This window comes from Talpa occidentalis, unplaced genomic scaffold, assembly GCF_014898055.3.
Source record: "Talpa occidentalis isolate TD23 unplaced genomic scaffold, MPIMG_talOcc4v2.1 talOcc4.13, whole genome shotgun sequence".
Taxonomy (NCBI): domain Eukaryota; kingdom Metazoa; phylum Chordata; class Mammalia; order Eulipotyphla; family Talpidae; genus Talpa; species Talpa occidentalis.
Window position 1 is genome coordinate 99,020,923 of NW_023601322.1, and position 24,041 is coordinate 99,044,963.

The 24,041-nt window shown below is 45.5% G+C and overlaps 1 protein-coding gene across 5 annotated transcripts in view; it reads right to left on the minus strand.

Annotated features, from left to right (window-relative positions):
• TET2 (tet methylcytosine dioxygenase 2) overlaps positions 1–24,041 on the minus strand; it is a 100,929-nt gene that overhangs the window by 18,327 nt on the left and 58,561 nt on the right. For 4 of the 5 annotated variants that reach the window (XM_037509604.1, XM_054694595.1, XM_037509605.1 and 1 more), the window contains exons 3-6: positions 11,805–15,172; positions 9,750–9,840; positions 8,379–8,472; positions 7,637–7,845 (exon numbers count right to left, since the gene is read on the minus strand). In XM_037509604.1, the coding sequence (XP_037365501.1) occupies positions 7,637–7,845; positions 8,379–8,472; positions 9,750–9,840; positions 11,805–15,126 (3,716 nt within the window). In that variant the 5' untranslated portion in view covers positions 15,127–15,172. Of the gene's footprint in view, positions 1–7,636; positions 7,846–8,378; positions 8,473–9,114; positions 9,229–9,749; positions 9,841–11,804; positions 15,173–24,041 lie in introns of those variants that run through there. The other variant, XM_037509607.1, reaches the window with a different exon arrangement.

Here is a 24,041-nt window from a genome sequence, read left to right on the forward strand (position 1 = left end):
CCTGACAGACGTGAATATGGAACGTGAGAGAATGACTTCATTTCTTCTGGAGATGCATACCCAGAGTAGGGCTGCTAGATCTTAGGTACTGCTGTGTTTAACTTCGGCATCTCTTGTCCTTTTGGATAACATACCCCCTAAAAGGGGCCCGGTGGTGGCAGCCATTCTAGCGGAAGTGCATGGGTCTCGCTGTGGCTCTGGTCCACACTTCCCTGAACGAGGCCTTTGCGTGTCTTTATGAAAGTGTCCGTTAATAAATAGGTTATTGTTTTGCAATTGACTTGTATGAGTTCCCTGTATATTTTGGATCATAAGCTCCTATCAGATATGTGGTTTGAAGGCTCTCTCACATAGCCTGCCTTTTATGGAGGGTTTATTTTGCTTCTGTTGCTTTTACTGTCAAATCTAAACAAATCACTGTCAGAAACAAAGCCAGTAAGATTACTTCTTGGGCTTTTTTCCTAGGAATTCCATTGTTCGGGGTCTTAAAATCAAGACTTTAGTGATTTTTTTTTTTTGGGGGGGGGATAGTGTAAGAGAGGGGTCCAGTTTCATTCTTTTGCAAGTGATACTCAGTTTCCCCATCACCATGGATTGAACAGACTGACAGAGGTATACAGTGGGATAAGACAAAGATTAACTGACCATACAGGCATGGGTTATATCTGGGTTCTCTATTCTATTTCATTGGTCCATCTGTCTGTTTTTATCCCAGTGCCATTCTGTTTTATTAGTATACCCTGGTAGTGCAGCTTGAAATGTGACAGTTTGAAATATAGACAAGTGGTATATCAATAAATTATCAAGAGATGCAAAACATGCTAAATAAAATACTAGCAAACGTAAGCCAGCAACATATAAAAATTATATATGTGGGCAAGTGAGATTTCTCAGAAATGAATTGTCAGTCCAATGTATGAAAGTCAACTAACACACCACATTACAGTGGATCCTTACCACATGGGCTTTTAACTGTGCAGGTACACTGACATGTGATAGATACAGATGAAGTGTTTGTTAACCGAATATTATTAGAGCTGAGTTGAGGAGGAGTCAAATTATCATACACCCTGTGTGGTTTAAGGATCCACTGTACATTCAGAAACAGCATCTGAGGAAAGCCCAACAGCCTCTCATGGCACAATACATTCTACATAAGAACCCTTCATCAACACGACAGAATTTCTCCCTAAAGCCAGGAACAAGACAAAGATGTTTGCTCTTGACAGTGTGCTCAATGTCTACTAGAGGCTTTAACCAGGGCAGGTAGGGAAAGAAAAGCAGACAGACGGTTAATAATTAGGAGACATACTATCAAGATGTATAGTATGTATATGCATACTATACATACTATACACTCTTCTCAAATTGGTCTACTGATTCAGTGGAACCCCTATCAAAAGCCCAGATAGGGACATTGACAAGGTAAATCCAAAACCTATATGGGCATAAAATGGGTCCAGAGTTGCCAAAATAATCTTGTAAAACCAAACCAGTTGAAAGCAACAGTAATCAACCCTGTGTCGTATTTGTGTAAGAACAGATACATAGATGCACAGACTCAAGAGTCCTACAATAACCCATACACCCTTGGTCTTGTCACCCTTGTGGGAAAATGGATGTTCACTGGAGAGTAGTCTGCAGCACACCTGGGGAACTACAGGCAACAGAATGAAGCTGAGCTCTTACTTCATAGCTCAACATTGATCAAAGATCTAAAGCTGTAATAATCCAGGCAGAAAACCCTCAGCTTCATGATCTGGGAACAGGCCATGGTTTCCTAGCTGTGACACCAAAACCAAGCAAGTAGTCAAGTCCTAACATCCGGAGTATAAAACGAACTCTTACAACTCAATTAACACAATTTAAAAATCAACAAAGCTTGGGCCTCCCCGGTGGTGCAGCTGTTGAGCGCAGCACAGTGAAGCGCTCCACAGCCTCTGCAGCGTGGGTTCGATTCCTGGGTGGCCAGGGAGCTACCCACATGGTGCAGCAGACCTCTCCTGTCATGCCCGCTGCTCCCCTCAGCAGTGCTTTCAGTCCATCTGCCTGTTCTGCTCCTGGCCCTGTCTCTGGTGAATCCTCTCGCCCTCCCGTGCCTCTGACCTGTACTCTGGTTCTTGTATAAAAATAAATAAATCTTTTAAAAAAAAAAATCAAAGCTTTAGGTATTTCTTCAGGCAATTTATAAAGAGCCAGTAGTACATGAAATAATGCCTCATGCCATCAGGCATTAGGGAAATGCAAATAAAAACCACGAACGTACTTCACACCCACAAACTTGGCTGTAATAAGACAGACATAACTAGTTTTCCTCAGTGTGTGGAGACTCGCGAACATCCATATACTACTGACAGGAATGGAAAGTGGTGCAGCAGCTTTGGAAAACAGTCTGAACATACCCCAGAAAGTAAAACATATTTTTTGCTCATATGTAACTGGTACACATGTTCGCAACATTGATCATACTAGCAAGAAGTGGAAACAACCCAAATGTCCATTAACTCATAAAATGTGTGTAATATTAGAGGGACAAAACAAGAGTTTTATGTTATAGGTGAAGTATTATTTAGCCATAAGAAGAATATTCGTATTATCACAGAGATGAACCCTTAAGGCATTGTACTAAGTCAAGGAGGCCAGGCTTAGCAGTCAAGCACAACATAATTCTACTAATATAAAATGCCCAGAATAGGCAGACAACAGAGAAAGCTGACTAGTGGCTACACTTCAGAAGGAGAAGTCTCTGGCCAAGGGGTATAGGGTTTCCTTTTGAGAGTGATAAATTTATACAACTTTGTGAATATACTAACCCACCGAGTATATACTTTTTGAATTTTATGGAACGTGACTATCTCAAAAAAACAAAACAAAACAAAACAAAAAAAAAAAAAACAGGCAACTTGCAAAGTGACAAGCTAATGGAAACAGGAAGTGATCATCAATGGGTGAGTACCGCACTAGACGAAGGTTTTCTGGAAAACTTGTAAGGTACATGGTGCCACGGACAACACCTGACATCCTGAACACTAAGCACCACACCTCTCTCCTCTCTCTCCTCCCCCGACTTCACATCCTCCTCTGTCATCTAAACACACAAACACACATACACACAGAACATCATGGTCAATGGAACAATACAGACATCATTTCCCCCCAATGGGTATGAAGAACTAAGATCATTTCCTCACCACTTATGAAGCATTTTTACCAGAAGGTAATAGGGATAGAGAATAAATAGAACAAAGCAAGTATGGAACCAGTCAAATCCAGAATGTAGAACATGGTACAGTGCAAATAATCTCATTCATACAGAAGGGGAACTGTACACTCTAAATTGAGAGTTTCACAAATCATGGTTTATCTCCCTAAATGCCATCAACTAGAGCCACTGTACTGAAAAGCCTCAACCAAATTCAAGGAATGAACTTTCCTCTTCTCTGACTTTGGATTAATAAAGTCTGAATAGGGCCTCCCCGGTGGCGCAGCGGTTGAGCGCTGGGTTGCGAAGCTGCCCGCGGCCTCTGCGGTGCCGGTTCAATCCCCGGCTGCTCCCAGGTCACCGGAGGAGGGTCCCACATGGCGCGCAGACCTCTCCTGCCGCCCGCTGCTCCCCTCAGCAGTGTACTTTGGTCCTTCTGCCTGCTCTGCTCCCCGCTCTGGCTCTGGTGAATTCTCTCACCCTCCCGCGCTTCTGACTGTACCCAGTGCATGTACAAACAAATAAATAAATAAAATGCCTCTATTAAAAAAAAAAAAAAAAAAAAAAAAGAGTACTGTGCTAGGACTCAAAAGAATAATTTAAAAAAAAAAAAAAAAAAAAAAAAAATAAAGTCTGAATATTAAACGATAACAGAGTCACTGTCAGTTTTGAGATGACATGCTGCCTAGGTTTTGCAAAAAAGCCCTTGTCTTTTCTACTAGTGGGGGTGAGAATGGTTGCACAGCTGTCTTTGGGGACTCCACTCCAGTAACATGGGAAACAAAAGCAAAAATAAGCAGTGAAGTACATGAAGCCAAAAACCATGTGAACAACAAAAGAGGTTATTAAAACGAAAAAGCACCTTTCTGAATGGGAGACAGTGTGCACCCAACAGGGCTGAGACCCAAGATGTACGAAGGAAAGGAAGAACTCAACCCAGAATGGGCGAAGAGCTAAGTAGGCGCTTCTCCAGAGAAGACACACAGCTGGCACAGGCACAGGAAACATGCTCACCATCATGACTGGCTGGGGAATTTGAATCGAAACCACAATGAGCTACCACCTCACTGCAGTGTGGAGAACGGGGCCTCCTGCACTGCGGGTGGGGACGCAGACGGCACGGAGGGGTCTCAAAGATGGACATACACCAGGACCCAGTAATGCCGCTCCGACATGTCTCTCTGAGAAGGCGGAGCACATCCACAGGGATCATGTTCCATGTTCACTGTGGCACTGGCTCCCAGACAGACGGGTAGAGACTAAGACGTGGCATACAGATAGCCTGGACTACCCATTTGTGACAACATGGATGGAGAAAGACAAGAACTGCATGATTTCACGCACAGCAATATGCAGAACCAAAACCAAGAAACAAGCAAACTGAAGTGAACCCTAGAAAGCCTCTGCAGCACAGAGGCCAGCGTGGGAGGGTGACGGCGAGGGGCCTGGTGGGCCCCGTGTGCTGGCGCACACACATAGAGGGGAGGGTCTGCGCTTTGGCTCAATGTTGTAAACCCACGTTACCTAAGATGCTAATGGGGACAGGTGTGGGGTTGGAAGTGAGGGGAGAGTCTGGTAAGATGGTGAGAAATACTGACGCTGGAGATGCTCAGTATAAAGGTCACAGGAGTGCCCCCGGCACGGCAGAAGGCCTGCCTGGCTATGACTTCCTTACCGTGACAGACATGCCCACAGCGATTGCTTGCCAAAGCAGTACCGGTCAGGCTTAGTCATGAAATAGAAATCTCAGAGGGGAATCTTTAGAGGAGGAACAGCTGGCTGGGCTTGAAGAAAAAGCACAAATCCATTTTTGGATTTTTCCCACTGAGAGTGGCTGTCAGAACTCTCTGGGCTCCCAGTGCCCACATGGGCCCTGGGGGTTGTCAGGCTCCGAAGAGGCACACGTGCCTATGAAAATGAGGACTCAGCAACTTCCATGTGAAGTTATCCTCTGTTCTTGGCAAAAAGTCCTAATTTTAAACTTCTGGTAGATACAGAGTAAAATTTCTACCTGATGGGACAGAAGAAACTTTAGATGCTCTAAGAGAAGTGTCTTTGCCACTGTTTACGACCCTGTTTGTCATGCACCTCGAGTGCATCTTTTGTGTTGCTTTGGAGAATCGCCCTCAGTAGGAGTGGCCCAAAGCTTAAACTTCATCTGAATAATTACCTAAACCCCAAAGTTTTAAACAGCAATAAACGAAAGTATACTGGCAATATCAGCCCTTAAAATTAAAGCTTCATATCTTGTGTATGTTTTACCCCCTATTTAAACCAGTTTCATTATTTTTTTTTGAGGCCCTGACATTCACTGTTTTCAAATGCAAACGGAGACAATGTAGGCAAGTTCTTCAACTTGTACAGAATTATTACCTGCTGCTCTTATATTCCATCTCTGGTAAGGGCATTTCTGGGTAAGAAAGAAAAGCCTTTGGAGGAAAATACCAAAGATGTGTAACAGATTAAAATTAAATCTATTACAAAGACTCTGACAGAGTTGGCATGAGACTTCAAGAAACATAAAGAAAGGACTGACTCTCTTTACCAGTGCTGTAGTGGATGTGCAAGCAAACCTGTTCCAGGAGAAAGGCAGTGTTGCTGAGGTCCTGAGAAAAGCCGTTGCAGCCAGTGGGATCCAAGGCCTCCAAGGGCATACCTGCCAGGTGAGGCCGCACACGCACAGCCCCTGAGGCTCCCCCGGACGCCTAGGAGCTGCAGCATCCACCTGCCAGTGCAGTGCCCGCTAGACCTGTGGCCTCCTAAGGGCCATGGGGAGCCCGGTCAGGCCTCAGAGCCAGAGAGACCCTGCGCTGCCAGGGCTGGTGGGAAGTGCCAGCTGGGGGCCTGGCACACTGTGCAGAAACAGCACAGGGTATCTGCACGCCCAGCGTGGTAGGTGCAGAAGGAAGGGGAGCAGTTCACATGGGGCAGCGCGGCAGGGGCTAGCACAGGCCGGTGCCCTCCAAGTGGCCCTTTGCACTTCCTGTAAGTGGCTGAGGTTAAAACAGGTGGGGGGCGGGAGGGGAAGGATTGGGGTCAGAATGGGGCGTTTGCAATTGTATGGGGGAATATAAAAATAAAATTTAATATTTAAAAAAAAAAATGCATATACCTCATTTAATATTTTTTGCATTTTCTGGTAAGAGCCTACTTCTAAATCCTGTAAGGAATGTAGTCCCATTTTTTTTTAAATATTTACATCACTATTTTGACTAATAACTTTCTAATCCAGGTTGAATTCCCACTGTTTCTTGATCTGAATGTTTTTGTACCTGGAAATTCCAAAAAGCAGATGGATTCATAAAAAGAAGATTTTGATATGATTAAGTACAGTAAAAGAATTATATTGAGATGACTCAGCCAATTTTAAGAGTTTCATCAATATTTTCCAAATGGTATTATCCTTGAGCGGATACTTCATTTGTTTTTCTTTCTTTTTTTTTTCACTGCTAGCCTGGGAACCCAACAATTGCTTATGAATAAATTAACCAGTGAAGGGCAACTTTGATAGAAGCAATGGTAATTTAGATTTAGAATGCACTATATATTGTTTGTATATTTTATATCATATATTGCTATATATATTTTATACATTTGTACATTAAATTACCTATATACTTATTAAAAAAAAAAAAAAAAAAAAAAGAAAGATATTCCAGTACTTGGATGTGCTCAACGTTTTCAAGAGCAAACCCCTGTCCTCGTCCAAACCCTCATACTCCTGAGAAGCAATGCCTGCCCCAGCCACCCGTTCCTGGTGTTCGCTAGCAGTACTAGCGGCAGCGATGTGAGTGAGCTGAGACTTACACGGATGGTTGGTTCGGCTCTGTTTCCACAGAACGCGTACAGGCCACGTATTTTACCTTGGCTGTGTGTATATACAGGAAAGCCCCTGGCCCGGGATCCCCAAATGTCTCGCCACACCGCCTTTCTGTTTCAGATGCTGCAACGTGGAAGGCGCAGCAAGCACAAGGGCTGGCACTGCAGCCAGTGGACTCGCTAATATTCCCAAGTTTGAGGTCTGATGAGCTGTTGCCGTGGCCCCCGCCCTTGAACTCAGGCCTAGCCAGGGCCCCAGATGACCGTGCCTCAGTGCTGAGTGCCGGCTGGGGTCTGTCCCTGGGACTGGGGGTGTGCACATGGACCCCTGCAGCCCACTCTGGCACAGGCTGGCTGTCCCTGTGGCAGCTCCTGCCTCCATGGTTGGCAATGCCACTGTTGCCACCATTGCTCGCCAGTAATTGGATGAAATAAAGAGTGGCTGTACTGTGGATGCTCACAAATAGAGTACGTAAGACCCTCTTCCCCTGTGCGCTGGACTGGACAGTCAATGACGGGTAAGATTGGGGGCAGACTAAAGAAGGCACTGGCCAGCCTCCCCTCTGTGCAGATGTGCAAGGGCAGAGTCGGGGCCGCCCGCACCCCCACACTTACTCTTCGTTGAGGGCGCAGCGGCGGTTGGTGTGGGTGCCAGACTTCCGCAGCGTCTCCGTGAGCTCTGAGTACAGCTGGTCGGCCAGCGGCAGGGGGATGCCTTCCCACACCAGGATGAGGACGACGATCACGGCGGCCTCGCATGCGTGGCCTGCTCGCTCCCGCACCAAGCACAACAGCTTCTCCTCACTGCAGCTTCTGCGCACCACCTGTGCGGGTCCCCGTGCCCCCCCAACACCCCACCCGCCCAACAGAACAGGGTCACTGGCTGCAGAGGAGCGCACGGGCGCAGCACATGTGCTCCTAGTACGTCTGGGCACCATCAGGGCCCACAGCCAGCACCTGCGACTGGCCTTTGGGGATCCCACCTGTGGGGTGCGGGACAGGTATCCAGCAAGTACAGCTGCTCCAGGCGGAACAACCTCTACCCAGAACTCGGGGCCCACTGAGCTGCCCTGAACCCAGAGCTGGGCGAGCCAGGCAGGCAGGCCTCCTCCAAGGGTGTTTAAAGGAAGGACTATCTCATAACGCTCTGGAGAAGCATCCTTCTAGGGGACAAACAGGCCCCGTCCTCCCTATTGAAGTCTTTCAACTAAGTAGAGTTTGTACATGATTGTAAAAGTAATCTAATTCAATAAACACAATGACAATTCTTCCCACGGGCAGGAACGACTGAGCTGGGTAACCCAACTCTCAGGCTTGTGCGTGAGCCAAGGCAGCGGGCATGCCGAGTCACACTCACCCATTTAGCAATAGGACATCCCTGAGAGCTTTTGCCTTCTTTACCAGTATACACGACTCTTTCGATCCTAATAGCTTTTCCCTTCTGGCCAAACCTTAAAGAAATCCAGAGATACACATAAACACAATTAGCTAGTGAATCCACGAGGCAAGCAAAATAATGAACATTTGAGCATAATTTTATCCTATCACCACATCCTGAGAAATGGTTTATTTTTTAAAAACAGGTGTAAGCCAAGCAAACTGGATCCTAATCTTAATATATACTGATAATTGCAAAGCTGCACTGAATTTATGTGCTGGGTAAAAATAATAGCAACACTCAGTTTATACATATTTTCACAAAGCAAGCTTGCTAAATCCAGTCTTCCATTTGATATGCAATCTTTACTAGATTTAACTATTTTAAAACTTGGGGAATCATAGATTTCAGTTAGAACTATTCCTCAAGCAATCTCATACATTTTTTAAAAGGAGCTGGCAAATAACTAGTACCCAGCGATTTAATTGTATTTTCCCTTAAGACCAACATAGTACTTGCTCATAAAAATAGACGCGTAGAAAAAGTCACGGTCTGTGCCAGGCTACGAGATGATTAGTTAGTGAATTTCTACATGCTAATTTAGACATGAACAATCTGGAAATGGAGCAAGGACACTACGTTTCTGCTGCCCGGAACATCTCTAATGTATTTTAATAGCACTGCCTACCTCTCACAGAAAAGGCATCCTAGCATAGTACAGCTCAGAGCTGTGGACACCTATATCAAAGTCTCTCTGCATTGATTATCTCGCTCCTAAGAGTCTTCTACATGCAGGAGTAACTGCAGATTCAGGTACATACTTGCATACCTGTGTTGACAGCAAAGAAAAAGCAGCTATAAATAGAATCTGTCTCTATTTCTATTCAATATAACCCACTAGCCCTCAGCTCAGACTAAGGGACAACTTCCTTACAGGTGATACTCATGGCCACTCCAGGTGATGAACTCGGGGGCTCCTCTCTCATACCATGCTTCCCCCCCCCCTCCTCTCTGACACTGTCACCAAATGGGCTGCCAGCGTGGGGCCCTCTGCAGCGGTGCCAGCACCCTTTCCTGGCAGGCTGGCTAGCGGGTTCCTGTTCGTGCCTGGGTTTCTGCATCCGTCGCCAAGTGGGCAGCCGGTGCCAGCCTGCAGACTAATGGTGCCGTCAAATATTGTGACTCTCCGGTGAACGGCACAGTGTGTGGTGCTGGCAACCCTGGATAGCTAAGCCTGCTAATCATGACTCAATTTACAATTGTTTACTGCTTTGCTTGCGAAAGCTGGAAAAATTCTGACATGTACAAAAGGAGAAACGTTCATCTGCCCTGTGCCTTTGCGTTAATTACCTTTCTTCCATGATTTCTCTAATAGCTGCCACATTAGGACCTGCTCCTAGATGGGTATAAAAAGGACCTTCATCTTTTTCAATAATTTGCTCTGTTGAGATAATAGAAGATTATTATTTTAGACCTCAATTATACTAAATAGAAAGGCTATATCCACAAGCGTATCCCCCAACTGCACATTAAGGGCCCTAGAAGTTTGTTTTTTTTTTGGTATCAGTTCACGTGACTATGTCACTTTGGGGTAACACTTTACTCCTCCATAGGTGCACATGCTTCATTCCCCCTCCACCACACCTCCCATGCCAGTGCCCTGCCCCTTACTCCCTTCAATGTGACTTTAAACATTGTTTTCTTTAAAAGGAGTAAAGTGCTAGACTAATCTGTTAGAAAATGAAACAAGTATATATGCACGGCTGACTGTTGGATAAAAATAAATTACATTTCAGATACAGGTGAGAAATTATTGTAACACAAGTGGAATTAAAGCAAACAGTGAGGGAAATTAGCATAAATTATATGTAATATTAACTACAATCCAATTTTTAAAAATTTTAAAGCTAACTGGAAGCCTGCCTGACAGCCAATTGGATGTTACATGGTTAAGAACAAAATGTGTGTGTTCTCTCCACCCTGGAGTATTGCTCACTTGGCTGGAAACCCACATGTAGTAACTGTTTTGTACATAAGAGCACTAAATCCAGACTCACATGTGTACGACACCTTATGATCAGAGACGACACTGGAGTGTGCAGGTCAAAGGGAAGGGGTTTGCAGATTACCAAAGATAGGACAGTGGGGAAAAAGGGTGAGCATGGTCATAACTTACCTAATACTAGCTATGCCGTTGCGGCCCTTCAGCCCAGAGAGGTGACTTGACCTGACCCTCCTCCATTCCCCCGTTAAACTTATTAAACTAGGGCAACACCCATAAGGGGAACAACCCAAGGTTGATGGACTCACAGTAGCTTGTTTTTTCAAATACCTTTGGCTCTGTGCAATCTGAATACTTACGACCCCTTTTCTCTCTATATATATAAATGTACCCATCTGCAATCGTCAGCAAAAATATTTCCTTGGGCCTCCCTGGCGGCGCAAGGGGTTAAGCACCACACTATGAAGCTATTTACAGCCTCTGCTGCACAAGTTTGATCCCCGGCCAGCCAGAGAGACAACCCACATGGCGAAGCAGACCTCTCCCAACTCGACCACTGCTCCCCTCAGCAGTGTGTTTCAGTCAGTCTGCCTGTTCTGTTCCCTGCTCTGTCTCTGGTGAATCCTCTCACCCTCCCGCACATCTGGCCTGTACCCCGGCTCTTGTATGTATAAATAAATAAATCTTTAAAAAAATACATTTCCTTATGCTAACAGACCTCTCACCTATCTTCAATTTTAATTCAAAGGTATTTGCTTACTAAGAAGAAAAGAGATACCTATGTACTTTCTAGCATTTAAAGAGAAAACAGAATCAAAGTACATATAAATTACACAGCATTTTGAGTATATAAATGGAGAAAAGGCATTTTCATGTGTATTCAGAACTTAGCATTATAATTTCCCCCAGGTCACTGAGACTTTCGATACTTTCCCCCTTATCTAGCAATTAATGCTATAAAACTACATTCAATATTGAATTGAGATGTCCTACATTTGCATATTTCTGGACTTGTTTTTGCAGATGGCAGTTATTTTGTCACTTAATAGATGCTTCTGCTGCTTTGCTAAGTCTCCAGGAGATGAGATGCAAAGAGTTACATAGGCGAAGTGATCTACAACGGATATATTTATATTTTAAAGGGTCTGAAGAGGGGAAATGAGCATGCATAAATGTGCTGACTTTTTTGGAAAAGTCAAACCTAAGCGCAGGTCTTTTTGTTCAGTGCAAGCATCTGTAATTTAAGGACAAGAAATATAGGCTTCAGATTTTTATGAACCACATTGCTGCCAGCTTAAGCTTCTTTTCTTTTTTTAAAGAATAAAGCAAGCAAGTCCCCTACCTGAAGATGAATTTTCTAATTCTGCATAAACACCACATCTCAGCCCAATGCTGGCACTTACCTACACAGCTGCATGATGGGAAATCATACTGAGTCTTGACAGGTGTATCCAATAAATTTTTTATAGGTGTATCTAGCAATTTGGAAGGTGACTCTAAAAAATGATTGAGAACAGAACCAGCTGTTCTTTTGGTTGGTGTCTTTTCTAAAGATGGAGTTGCTTGCTGCTCTAAAGCCGGGGTGCGGCTGTGGAGGTCGGCAGCAGAGGTGTGTCGGGTCAGAACCGTGACTGGCCCCGACATTTCAACTTTGATTTGCTTCTGTGATTTGAGAGTGGGCACCTTGTGGTCAAATAGAGACCTGGCCTGCAACTGCTTCAGATGCTGCTCCATTGCTTCCAGACTGCTCCTCTGCTGCACGGTCTCACAGTGTGGCGGCAGCACCTCTTGCTTAGCTATCTTTTTCCACGTGTTGTTTTCTGGCTGTGTGGACGTGGGGTGCATACAGGCATGGGGCTTGGATCCGGGCTCCACCTTAATTGGCCTGTGCATCTGCTGCTGGCCAAAGTCTGTTTGGGATGGCTGTGCTGGCTGCTGCTGCTGCCCTTGCTTCTGTAAGAGGTGCCACCTTAAAGCGGCGTGCTTCTGAATGTCCTTGTGGGGAGGGGTCTGTGTGTGACTGCCCCCGGGGTTGGGCACAGGGAAAACATCTGTTTGGCTCCGTGCCAGGCCCCTGTGCCATGCGATGTGCTGGGCTGGCACATCTGGGTTTCGAGCTTTGCATGCCTGTAGAGCAGAAGCCTGGTAAGACTTCTGCTCGGATTCTTGAAAGCACCTAGAAACATCTTGCTTGGAAGTCACATTATTTGGAAAATATTGCATGTGATGCAAGTTTTGGGTCTTGTGTCCTGCAAACAGTTCAGAGGGGATACCCCGTTCTTTATGGTCTGGAGCTGAGTACGTACTGTTTGAACAAGAAATCTTAACCTGGTCGGCATTTGATTTCAGGATCTGCCCGTAGGGAGAATTGCGATTATTCAAACTCTGAGCTTGCTCCAGTCCCATCTGGGTGTGTGGGGCCTGGAACTCGTTTGATTTTGAATACTGACGCTCACCACGAAAGCTCTCTTCCACCTTCACGTGCCTAAAGAAAGCTCCATCTCTTTGCTGGTCGTTGTTGCCTTGTGAATAAGGAAAACTCTGGGGCATCTGTTCCTTATTCTTCATCTGTGAATTTTGCTGCTGCTGCTGGTTTTGACAGAGATGTGAATTCTGGGGCAGTTGTATTTGTGCCGCCTGCTTCTGAGGCTTGTGCGGCAGAAAGTGTGAGTTGGAGAACAGCTCTGTCTCTGAAGCCTGCGGAAGCAAGTGCTGCTTGAAGGTCGGGGCAGGGAGCTTGTCCATTTGGGGCTCTGGTCTTTGTTGAAAATGAAATCTGGGGGTGCACAGTGACTGCACATGAGCTTCAGGTGAAGGGTCTGAGTTGGCAAAGTGCACCGGGGCTTTCGGAAGGTGGAGCTGCTGGTCCCCAGCACCCTGAGATTGCCCCTGTTTCATCTCCACCGGGTGCCTCTGAGGCTGGTGCTCCGGCCCCACGATTCTCTGGGTGTTCGAATGCACCAGGAGCCCCCGGGGCAGGCTGGAACTTCCAGTGTATTGTTTGGAGGTGACCTGAGGGGAGGGAATGGACTGGTAGGGAAGGGCAGAAGGCAGGGAGGCCTCGCTACCCTGTGGGTGGGACTCTGCTGGGTGAAAGTGAGGGGCCTTCAGTTCAATCCAGCCTGGCTTCAGGTAGGGCTGAGCTGGGAGGCCCCGATCTCCAGGCCGCTCCTCCTCTCCATCCTGCAGCTCATCTTGCTCTGTGCATCCTGCCTGCGACTGGTCTCTGCCATCAGCGGGCACCGGGTGACGCTGGACATGTTCTGACCTGGGTCCCGTTTCCTCAGAACATGACGAAGCAGTCATCTGGGCTGGGGCCCAGGAGTCACTCTTGGGGACGCAATTATTTTGCAGCCTTTCTGGAAGCATCCGAGAGGGGGTGGGCACACGGGGGCCCTGAGGCAGTGGTGCCTCGGCGGGACTCTCCCTCTTCACTTCCTGTACGAGAACCACGTTACTTTGGTTGGGGCAGTGAGGGTGTCCCTCTGAAACGTCCTCCTTCTCCGTGCGTTTTGCTTCTGGAGGAAGCGGAGGAGCCTGTGGAAGGGGCACAGGGGGAGAAAGGAGCCTTGGTGGTGGAGGTGGTGGCGGGGTGGAGGCAGAAATGGAATCCTTAGTGAACACTGAGTCCTCCTTGAAGTAAGCACCATTCGTTTCGTGTTGCTGTGAAGATCGCCTCGCCGTGCTGAGGCTGCCGCCGGTCCCTGTGGGGAACTCGCCCCCCAACGCGGGCCTGGCGGTCACTGGAACGGCTGGGGCGTCCTCGTTTTCTGCAGGAGACGGGCAGACCTGGAAAGCGGCTGCGTGTTGTTTTGCTGTCTCGAAGGGGCAGGTCCTGGTTGTGGCCGCGGGATCCCCGGCATCGGCTTCGCCGGCCAGGGGCACCAGCCCCGCGGATTCGGGGTGCAGCCGTGGGCAGGCGGGCTGCGGGCAGCCGGCGGGCCCTGAGGTATGTGACGGGGGAGAGAGGTCACAGGACAACTCGCTAGGAGCCTGCCTGGGAACGACTTGGATGTGAGATGGGGTTTTCTGCACCGCAATGGAAACACAATCTGGGTAATATTGAGACAGCGTCTTCTCCAGGAGTTCACCTTGCGCGTCCTCCACGGAGGAGGCGGGAACTGTAGCACCGTTAGGCATTAGCACCGCCTTGTTCTGGAGCAGGGCCACGAGGCTCTTGTCGTGCTGGGCAGGCCCCTGCAGCAGGGGATGCTGGGGGGCGCCGTGGCCGAGGGCGCAGAGCCCCGCCAGGTCTTGCCCGGCGCCCCCCCAGGGGGCCTGCCTATCACTCGGGGCCGAGGCGGAGGGGCGCCCGCCGCCCTCGCCGCCGCCTCTCCCTGGGCTTTCCCCGAAGTTCGCGCTTTCTCCATTCGCCTTCTGGTCTGGCCTCAGCTTCTTGCTCTGGTGGAGGCCGGAGAGCGAGGGCTCGCTGACCGTGCGCTTTATCCCGCCGTTCTGCAGGCACCGGGGCAGCCCCCGCACCGCTGGCAAGTCAGGGCTCGCGTGGCGGAGCTGGCTGCCCTTCGCAGGGGGGATGCCGGGCTGGCCCGGGAACGCCGGCCATGGGGTGTCTCCGTTCACCTCCCGCTGAGGGCTCTCCGCAAAGGGGCTTCCATTCTGGAGCCTGGTCGCCAGGGCTTCGGTCTGGCAGACGGGCGAAGGCGAAGGCGTCAGGAAGGGACTCAGTCTGTTGCCCTCCACATGGTTGGTTCTGTGCTGTTCCATCAGGCTTGCTTCGGGGCCATCCACAGGGCTGCCCTTGGAGTGAATTCTGCAGAGCACAGAAAGGACAGGGTGTTAGTGCAAACCCAGGCCCGTGGCACGTCTTCGAGACCAGCCTTGGCGCTCTCGTGCCTGTTTCCCGTTGCCGGGAGCTGCGCTCACACAGTGATTCTGGACTCCAGAGCAGCTCCTGGCAGTCGGTGGCCATCTGTGGTCACGGAACACAGATCGTCAAAATCAGCTAATGAGGGACAGAATGATTCCAGCTTCCTTCTCAAATAAACCCCTTTAACAAAGGAAGACCACCCCATCCTGCCTTCCCCAGCGCCTGCATCTCCGGCACAGGCATCGCCCCGTTACCCCCTGCTCCATCGCCAGCAGACCTTTTGACTTCCCTTCGGACTATTCCTTCACTCATCCTCCCGTCCCATCAGTAGCTAGATCTTCTGGCCCCTGCCCATTACCTACGGCAGGGACTTCTCCAAGAGGCCTCCCCCTGCCTGGCCTGGCCTGGTCTGTCTCGAGTCCTTCAAGGCTCCTGCTAAACAGCCCTCACAGGAATGTTGCAGGGAGCCGCTGTGGTGTCACAGCCTCCTAACACCCTGAGCCGCTCCACTCCGCTGCATGCCTGGCACACCCCACGGACAGGGCAGGGCTGAAAAGGGCAACTTTCAGATGCCCTTTCTAGGTGATTCTAGGGTTTCCTCTACGGTCGAGGAGTCCTGCCTCTCTCTCTCTCTCTCTCTCTCTCTCTCTCACACATACACACACACACACACACACACACACGGACGGACGGACGGACGGACGGACAACACAGGCAGCGCTATGCTTTCTCTCCCCTCTTCCCTCTCACATGCACACCCCAATGTAATGGCAGCCTGGAAACACCCAAGCACAGTGAGCTGCTCATAGCCCAGTGCCGCTGTTTTGTCTGCCCAGACAACTCAACTGCCTCTTGGCCCAGGGGCCACAAAGCATCTCTCTAATCTGTCCCGGGCATCACCTCCCTTAGGATGCCTTCTTTGATTTTCCAGGAGAATCCATCACCCTCACTTCTGTGCTGCGTCCCTGCTCTCAGATCCGCTGCTGATCACATCTCCTTTGTTTAGGCTCTGACTGGACGATGAACTCCTTAACGACACTCCATTGACCTAATATCCAACCCATTTCATAAATTAGCTTATCTTTACTATCCTTTCTTCATTCATTCAAAGTTGTTTCAGACCAGTGGGGTGGCGATTTCAAAGACCAGATGATAAAGAAAGCAGGGATAGCCACAAAACACATCAACAACCTATTCTCAGCACCCCGCTGCCCCATTTGTGATACTGTCGTTCTTCCTTTTCCCAGTTTTTCTAATTGCATTCATTTTAAGGATAATATGTAGAAAAATCAATTATTTTCCCTTTCATCCGTAAAACATAGCTCTATTAAAAGTCATTGCTTATTAACCGAAATAAGTGAAACAGAGAAAAAAATATATAAATATTGCAAAGCAACACTAAGTTATTATCATAACATAAGAAGACTGTACAGTGGCCAACCAAGAACAGCGAGGGAACCCTGTTACAGTTCATGAGAATTTGTAGCTGAAGAAAACAATCAATAGCCTCAGCACAGAAAGGGAACAGTAAGTCAGAAGCATTAGTGAAACTGGACACTGTAATGGAAAAAATATTTTTAAAGCACCATGAATAAATTTAAAAGGAAATGTTAAGAATGACCTATTTGAATAAGACTTGAAAACAATACTGAGGGATATACAAACATGAAAACTAAACAAGCAGGAAACTGTAATATGTCCTGGGATTGTTGTCAAGTTAATCTACTCATTTAATGTACTCTCAATAAATACACTAGCAGAATGTTTTGACAAATTAAAGAATCTGAATCTAAAGCTCACGTGGAAAAATTAACCAACTGATTCACTAGGAATAATCTGTGAAAGAAGTGTAATGGGGCCTGGGCAGGGCAGTTGCCTAATTAAAACCAAGGCAACCGGCAACATAAGCTGTTCTATGAAGACTGGCCTGTACCTGCCACCAGCAGACAGCAGGTGCTGGTGAGAATGATGGGATGGAACAGGATGTTTAGAAATAGAGCCAAGCGCAAAATATGGTGTGAGATACTGATGCATCTCAAAGACATAAAGGATATGGGAACAACTGGATAGTCTTCTGGAAAATGATAAAGTTGGGTCTACCCCTTACATCTTGTATCAGAATGATTTCTACATGGATTTAATATTTGAATATGAAAACTCCCACCTCTAAAATTAAAAACATAAAATATACTAATGACTGATAAGTTGTTTATAACAAAAAAAAAACTAGAAACTATAAAAAGTTCAAAAGCTCAGTAACATTTAGATGTGCGTGCAAAAATAGACCTATAAGCAAAGTTAAAAGTCACACAAAACTTTGCTTACTCTATAGAGCTCATACAAATTCACAAGGAGAAACCAGCCAAAAGCGAAATGAGCAAAGGACATGGACAATTCACAGGAAATGAAAAAGAAATGGCACTGTAATATGTCAAAAGATGTCCAGCATCATTGTAAAAATGCAAACTAAAACCACAAGATCATTTTCTCTCAAACTGGCAAAGATCAAAACGTTTGATAATACGCTATGTTGGCTAAGCATGTGTGGGGCATGAACACCCTCCTGCATGCCTGGGTCTCAGACACCAAAACCAAAGCCAATAGCCTGAAGGTCAATTTGGCAACACCTACACCATTTCATAGGCACTTCCTCTGACCGTTTAGTTTAAGAATTTACCCAACAAATACAAGCACAGCTCATATAGATGCTGAGTTGCAAATGCACAATCTTCTGTAACAGCAAACTGGAAATACCCTATGTTATCACATGGGACTATTTCCAAATAATTTAATGACATAAAGCAAGTCGCAGAATGGCATCTATAAGAATACTACAACCTGTTTATTTACAAAAATAAATACAACAGCACCTCTGGGAGAATACAGAACAGCCTGGCAATGACCTCTTTCCTGCAGGAAAGGGGTGGGAGGCCAGAGGACAGGACTGGAGGACTACCAGTCACTGTTCGATTTTTGGAAATCTAAGCTTGTGTATTAATTAATAGGTAAATAAAATTAATAAAAGCCATAGTTCCTATAGAATAAAGATGAAAATTGTGTGAAGAATAGAATTAAGACTCCTACTGTAAACTTAATGTGCTATACATACAGGTGCTGATTTCCTGTGCTGTAGTCCTAAAACCTTTGTGATGTTATAAACCCGTGTGTCTTCAATTAAAATATAAGACCTAGTGTGGACTGAAAAAAACATGAAATAAAACAGTATTTATCACATGTTGAAATGAGGCTTTCTGGGGTATATTAAGTGAAACCTGTCATTAAATGAATGTCATTTCTTTTTACTTGTTTGGATGTGATTACTGGAAACTGTAAAATTCCATGTGATTTACATTGTATTTCTAGTGGACAGAGCTACACAAACATATGAAATCATCCATAGCCCTTAATACAAAACCTTTAGTTCTAGAGTCATGACAACTGAGTCGTAAAGTCTTTGTGGTAAGGGGCGTCTCTAAAATTAGAAATAAGCCTGGACAAATCCTTCACAGACCAGGTCAACTAGCATTCCAAATAATAATAATGAAAAAAGCTTAAAAGCTGAAAATCAATTCACTTATAAAGCAAACCGAGGCATTGACATGTACACTCATGTACAGATTTATATGTTATAAATTGGGTAAAACTCTCAGGCTCCATCTATGATTTATATTGTCCCACTTAATTTTCTAGATATACGGTATTTTAAGCATTTAATACATTATTCTCTATTATGACCCAAGCCACATAATGTGGACATTCTTTAAAGTGTCAAGGACAAAATTACAATAGATGGAGTTTGCAAATCTTTTATGAGCATAATAATAGTTCCTATGAAGAAATGAAGGTGTCTTAATGTGAGATTTATCTCAATATGGAGTTTTACACACAATAGCCATTTTTAAACACTAATTTAAACTTATCAGAACTATTTTGTCTGTGACAGCAAATTCTTTTACTGAGTATTGCCATCGGCTGTGAAAAGTTAAATGGTTAACTTTTTCAGGGAAGGCAGGAAAATTATGTGTTATCTTCCATTTTAGGATGAGAATAATTTGTTAATTGAAGATGACTTGTTATTACTGTGAACCTGATTCAGAACATTTAAACCAATGACGTGCCACTGCAGCAGGAGAACGGAGGATTTCCCTTGACTTTGCTCTGGCCTGAACGCCACACTTGGTTCATGCACACCCTGGAATTTAACATACCCCATCAACCCTGTGCAAAGTACTCTTTCAATGCTTTCTGCCGACACTGGCAAACACTACTTATTTTTAATAAAAAAAGGAAGGAGACCTGCTCTCATTTTGGCCACTGTAGAAAGACTTCATGCTGTAATTTCCAGGGTGTCACACAAAGTTTCTTCAAGCCTACGGAAAGTTGATAACATACACATACAACAAAAAAATCTTCCAAGTTTTTTTGGGGGGGTGGGGTGGGGGGAAGACGTGTACCTACTAATCAGTGCAAACAGTTACTAAGCTACTTTAGAAGTTTAGGGGGGAAAGAAGCCTTTCAAAGTTTACGCACTTCAGATGAATGTAAATTTTGGCTGTGGAAATATTTTTGTGTGACATCCCTTTTGCTTCTCACAAACTAAGAACATACTTTTTATTCACCCATTTTTGCTCTTAAGACTGATATCAGAAATATTTTGTTGATTTTTCAATGATGATCACCTGAAATTTATAATGCCATAGCAATGTTACTTCAACAAAAACCATCAAAAAGGGAATAATTCGATTTCTTATAATTGACTTTTGATACGATTGAGATTAAATATACTTTTATCCCATAGTAGAGAACATTTAATTGTGACAATGCAAGGTACGAATCCAACACTGTTTCCTTGTGCAAGTGAACAGTCTAATACTTTGTAAAGTAACGCCAACTCTTAGAGGTCTGTAATAGTTATTTATGCCAAATGAAACTGCAAAAGAGTTTATAAAATGGTATCCGCAGAAATCAGGATATAGACTTTTCATTTGAGAAGACTCAATTCTAAATAGGGTGACAATGACTCAGTAAGAGGATACTGACCAATCAAAATTGTGGCACCCTTTTCCCTCAAGCTGTTTGGGAGTTTGCAGTCAAGGGCACAGGTGGAAGGCTTTTTGGTAGAGCTGGAGAGGACAACAGGTCAGCTGACCTAGGGAAGTTCTGCTCCACACTTCCCACTGAACTTTGACTTGCAAATTATAAATGAAGAGTGAGCTTCAGTCAAGTCCTTTAGGAGATGCCCTAGGGTCATGGCTGACTGCAAGTTGTCAACCTCCAGCTCCACAAATTCCTGGAGGTTCCACAACCTGTTCTCCCCAGCTGTTAGGAAGTGGCTCTGAGCAAGTCTCTGTGAGAGCTACCAAGATAGCAACAAATCACATATTTTCTTTTGGCACAGAATGAAAATCGGTTCCAGAATGTGACTGGACAAAGAGGTCTGGTTTATGGAATTAAAATTCTCACAAAATTACTCAGACTAGGATTACGTCTGAACCTTTTGAAGGGCTAAGAGCCTTTACATGAGATATGTATGTGTGATGTAAGGGAAAAGAGGCTTTTACTCCATCCTCATTCTATAGATATGAAAAGTGAGAAACTGGCGCAAAGTTAGGCATCAAACTAGCGACTCCCAGAGGGGCCACTCCACAGAAACTCTTCCTATCACAGAATATTAAGAAGAAAAACAGGTATTTAGGGCATGGACTATGAAATCTCCACAGTTCCTCTGACCCCGTCGTGCCCACCTTTCTAGACTACCTTTTCAGCACTGGGTTGCAGACAATGTTTCCACATAACATTGGAGGACAGTCGCTAACCCTGTGGTCAGAGAAGGCAGCGTGGGCACTACGGCGTGTGCTGACACAGAGCCAGAAGGCAGGTGCTGGCCCCAAGCAAGGGAGGCCACTTCGGGCCAGGCAGAGAGAAGGCAGCGGAGGACGCACCGCATGCCCATCAGGGGAATGCGCGTCCCACTCAAAGTCAGTTTGTAAAATTCCCTCCTACTACTAGGCAAGTGCAAATCAAAACCACATGATACCATCTCACGCCTATGAGACTAGCTATTACCCAAAAGGTAAGAAATAACAAGTGTTGGAGAGAATGTAAACTGGGCAACCGCTATGGGAAACAGTGTTGGGGAGTCCTCAAAACCCTGCAAATAGAAAATGCTATGATCCAGTTATCCTACTTCCAGGGATTTACCTGAAAAACACAAAGAGGCTAATTTGGAGAGGCACATGCCCCCCTATATTAACACACCACAGCACTATTTACAATCAGAGAACTGGAAACAACCTAAGTGCCCATCAACTGGTGAAAGGATGAAGATGTGGTCCACACACACAATGGGGCACTATTCAGCCAAAATAAAAGATGAAATTCTGCCATTTGTGACAATATGGATGAACCTTAAGTACACTGGGCTGGGTGAAATAAGACAGAAGGACGGAGTGGGGAAGGAGGTGGACAAATGAGGTTAAAGGGGACGACAGTAGGGTGAAGGGCAGATTCGGACTCTGAGCGGTAGCCTGACACAGCATTAAGGTAGCACACGTTCTTCCGATGTAGCATATGCTGATCCGCAGTGATGTATAGCTGAGATGCATGTTACAACTCAGTGTTTCTTTAATGAAAATCTTAAATTAAAGGGTGACAAGGGCTCATCATCCATACTGACCACCATCACTGAGGCAGAACGGGGCCGAGTGTCACCCCGGGTCAGTAGTGTCGAGCTTGGGGAGGCCGTGCAAAGACTCGGTGGTGGGCGTTTCTAAGCAAGTCATGCCCAACAAAGACAGACGGGAGCTTTTTAGACGTTTGAACCCTTAATCTAGAACAAGACACATCATGTTTATCTGCCTGACTATCAGTTATCTTTGCTAATCAAATTGCACGAAGTTGCTCACTCACACAGGATTTTCGTTATGAAGCACTGCACGAGGGTCCAATAAAAGCAACAGGTGGCCTATACTTTCAGAATGAACAAAATAAAACACTCAGATTCTAAACCAGCTTTAGCCTGAAGAGGTGGTTTTTAAAATTATTTACCTAAGTGACAGATGTTAATTAAATCACAACTATAGAAAAATGTTGTGGTTTAACTCTCACTGGTCATGTTATTTTTTGTGTATCCCTTTATTCTAGGCACAGTCTTATATTCCCAGGAAGCATGGCCTTCTAAGGCACTGAAATGACTAGGTCTATCTCTTGGAAGTACCATCACTATTTTTGAAAATCCTAAAGGTTAAATTATCATCAGGTAATTTAATATGAATAGGAGCATGCATAATATGTTATGGCCACCCAATGATTTCATTGGGCTGGGCTCCAGAATAATATTGAGAGAGAATTTTAACTAAAAATGCCATTATTACTTTATAAACAACATCTTTGTCTACAGATTTACAAAGTATGTTGTTCAGTTCAAAATACTGACCTTTGACTATTAACTAGTATTTTGGTTTCCTAAGGTCGATAGAGGTTTTAGCTGTGCTTTTCCTTTGGCATTTGATTTTGCTCCTTCTCCCGCCTCCCTGACAGTCATTTATTATGAATTCGAGTCACATAGGCAGCATCTGTGAAACAATTACTGCGCCCAGGACTGACTCTGCAGTCTAATCCATCATAATTATGACAGGCCTCTTTGAAGACGCCACGATGCATGACTTAAAAATAGCACATTAGTGTGCAAATGGATCGCGATCTCATTCCACCAATATGCATTTAGGGTTGTAATTTAGCTCGACACCATTTGACTCTTGAATCTCTCAAGAATGGTAGCGGTAACTCTCACCGCATAAAGCTGTAGATGATGCTCAAAATTTGTGAATAGGGCTTTCTGGTTTTGCTTTTATTTTTTGGTTTATTGATTTTGTTGGTGGTGAGCTTTTTACTGCTCTAAAAGAAAGCATATACATCATTTAAATTTCATGTCAGCTTTTTTCAAGGAGAGAAGAGTCAATTTTAAGATCTGTACAGTTGCTATACTATAAAGCAGTATGTTTGTGCCTATGAAAAACCCTTGAAACTTCACATTCTAGTATTAAGAGATACAAAAAAATACTCCCCTATCATCAAGAATCCCTTTGATTGATATGTGCACATCACTGGCAGGAAATGCTGACTTCTGACCTGCAGAGGCTGTATCTGCTCAAAGTCATTGTGTGTGAATATCGCCACGGGAGACACTCACCTGCGGCCCGTGCCCAGCACTGATTCAGGAGTTAGGGCCTGACTCGTTCTGACACAGAAAACACAGTTAAAGGCAGCATGTCTCACCACACCCGCTGTGTGGATGGCACTGCTCTCCAAAACTATTCCAGATGCTTCCTACTGCAACAGGATAGAATGCGCGTCAATTAAGCATGGATTTCAATGAATGTGCAAGATGGTCGGGTGGGTGGCCTGCAGTGTCCCATGGAAAGGCTGTGAGGTCTTCCCACAGTGCCGCTTGGAACCTGGCCCTCAGTGCCCACGGGACCCCTTCCTTGGGCCTGACTTTCTGACTCGGTATGTGACATTTGTGTGGTTGCCAGCACGACTCTGGGAGCAAGCCGGATGCTTTTCATCAGGCATTACTAGTGAAATTTAAAACTATTCTTCATCAGTTGGGTATTAACAGTACTTTAATGGAAAACTGTCAGTCCCAAAGCTGTATTTTTAACAGTGTGAGGTGCAAAGGAAATTACCCCATACCCCTCTGGGGTCTCCCAAGTTAGCAAAGAACAGAACAAGCATCAGGCAAGCTGAGAAGAGAAAAGGCCGTGTAAGGTTAAGAATGACATGTGTCCTCCTGTAGACCTGGAGCGACCCA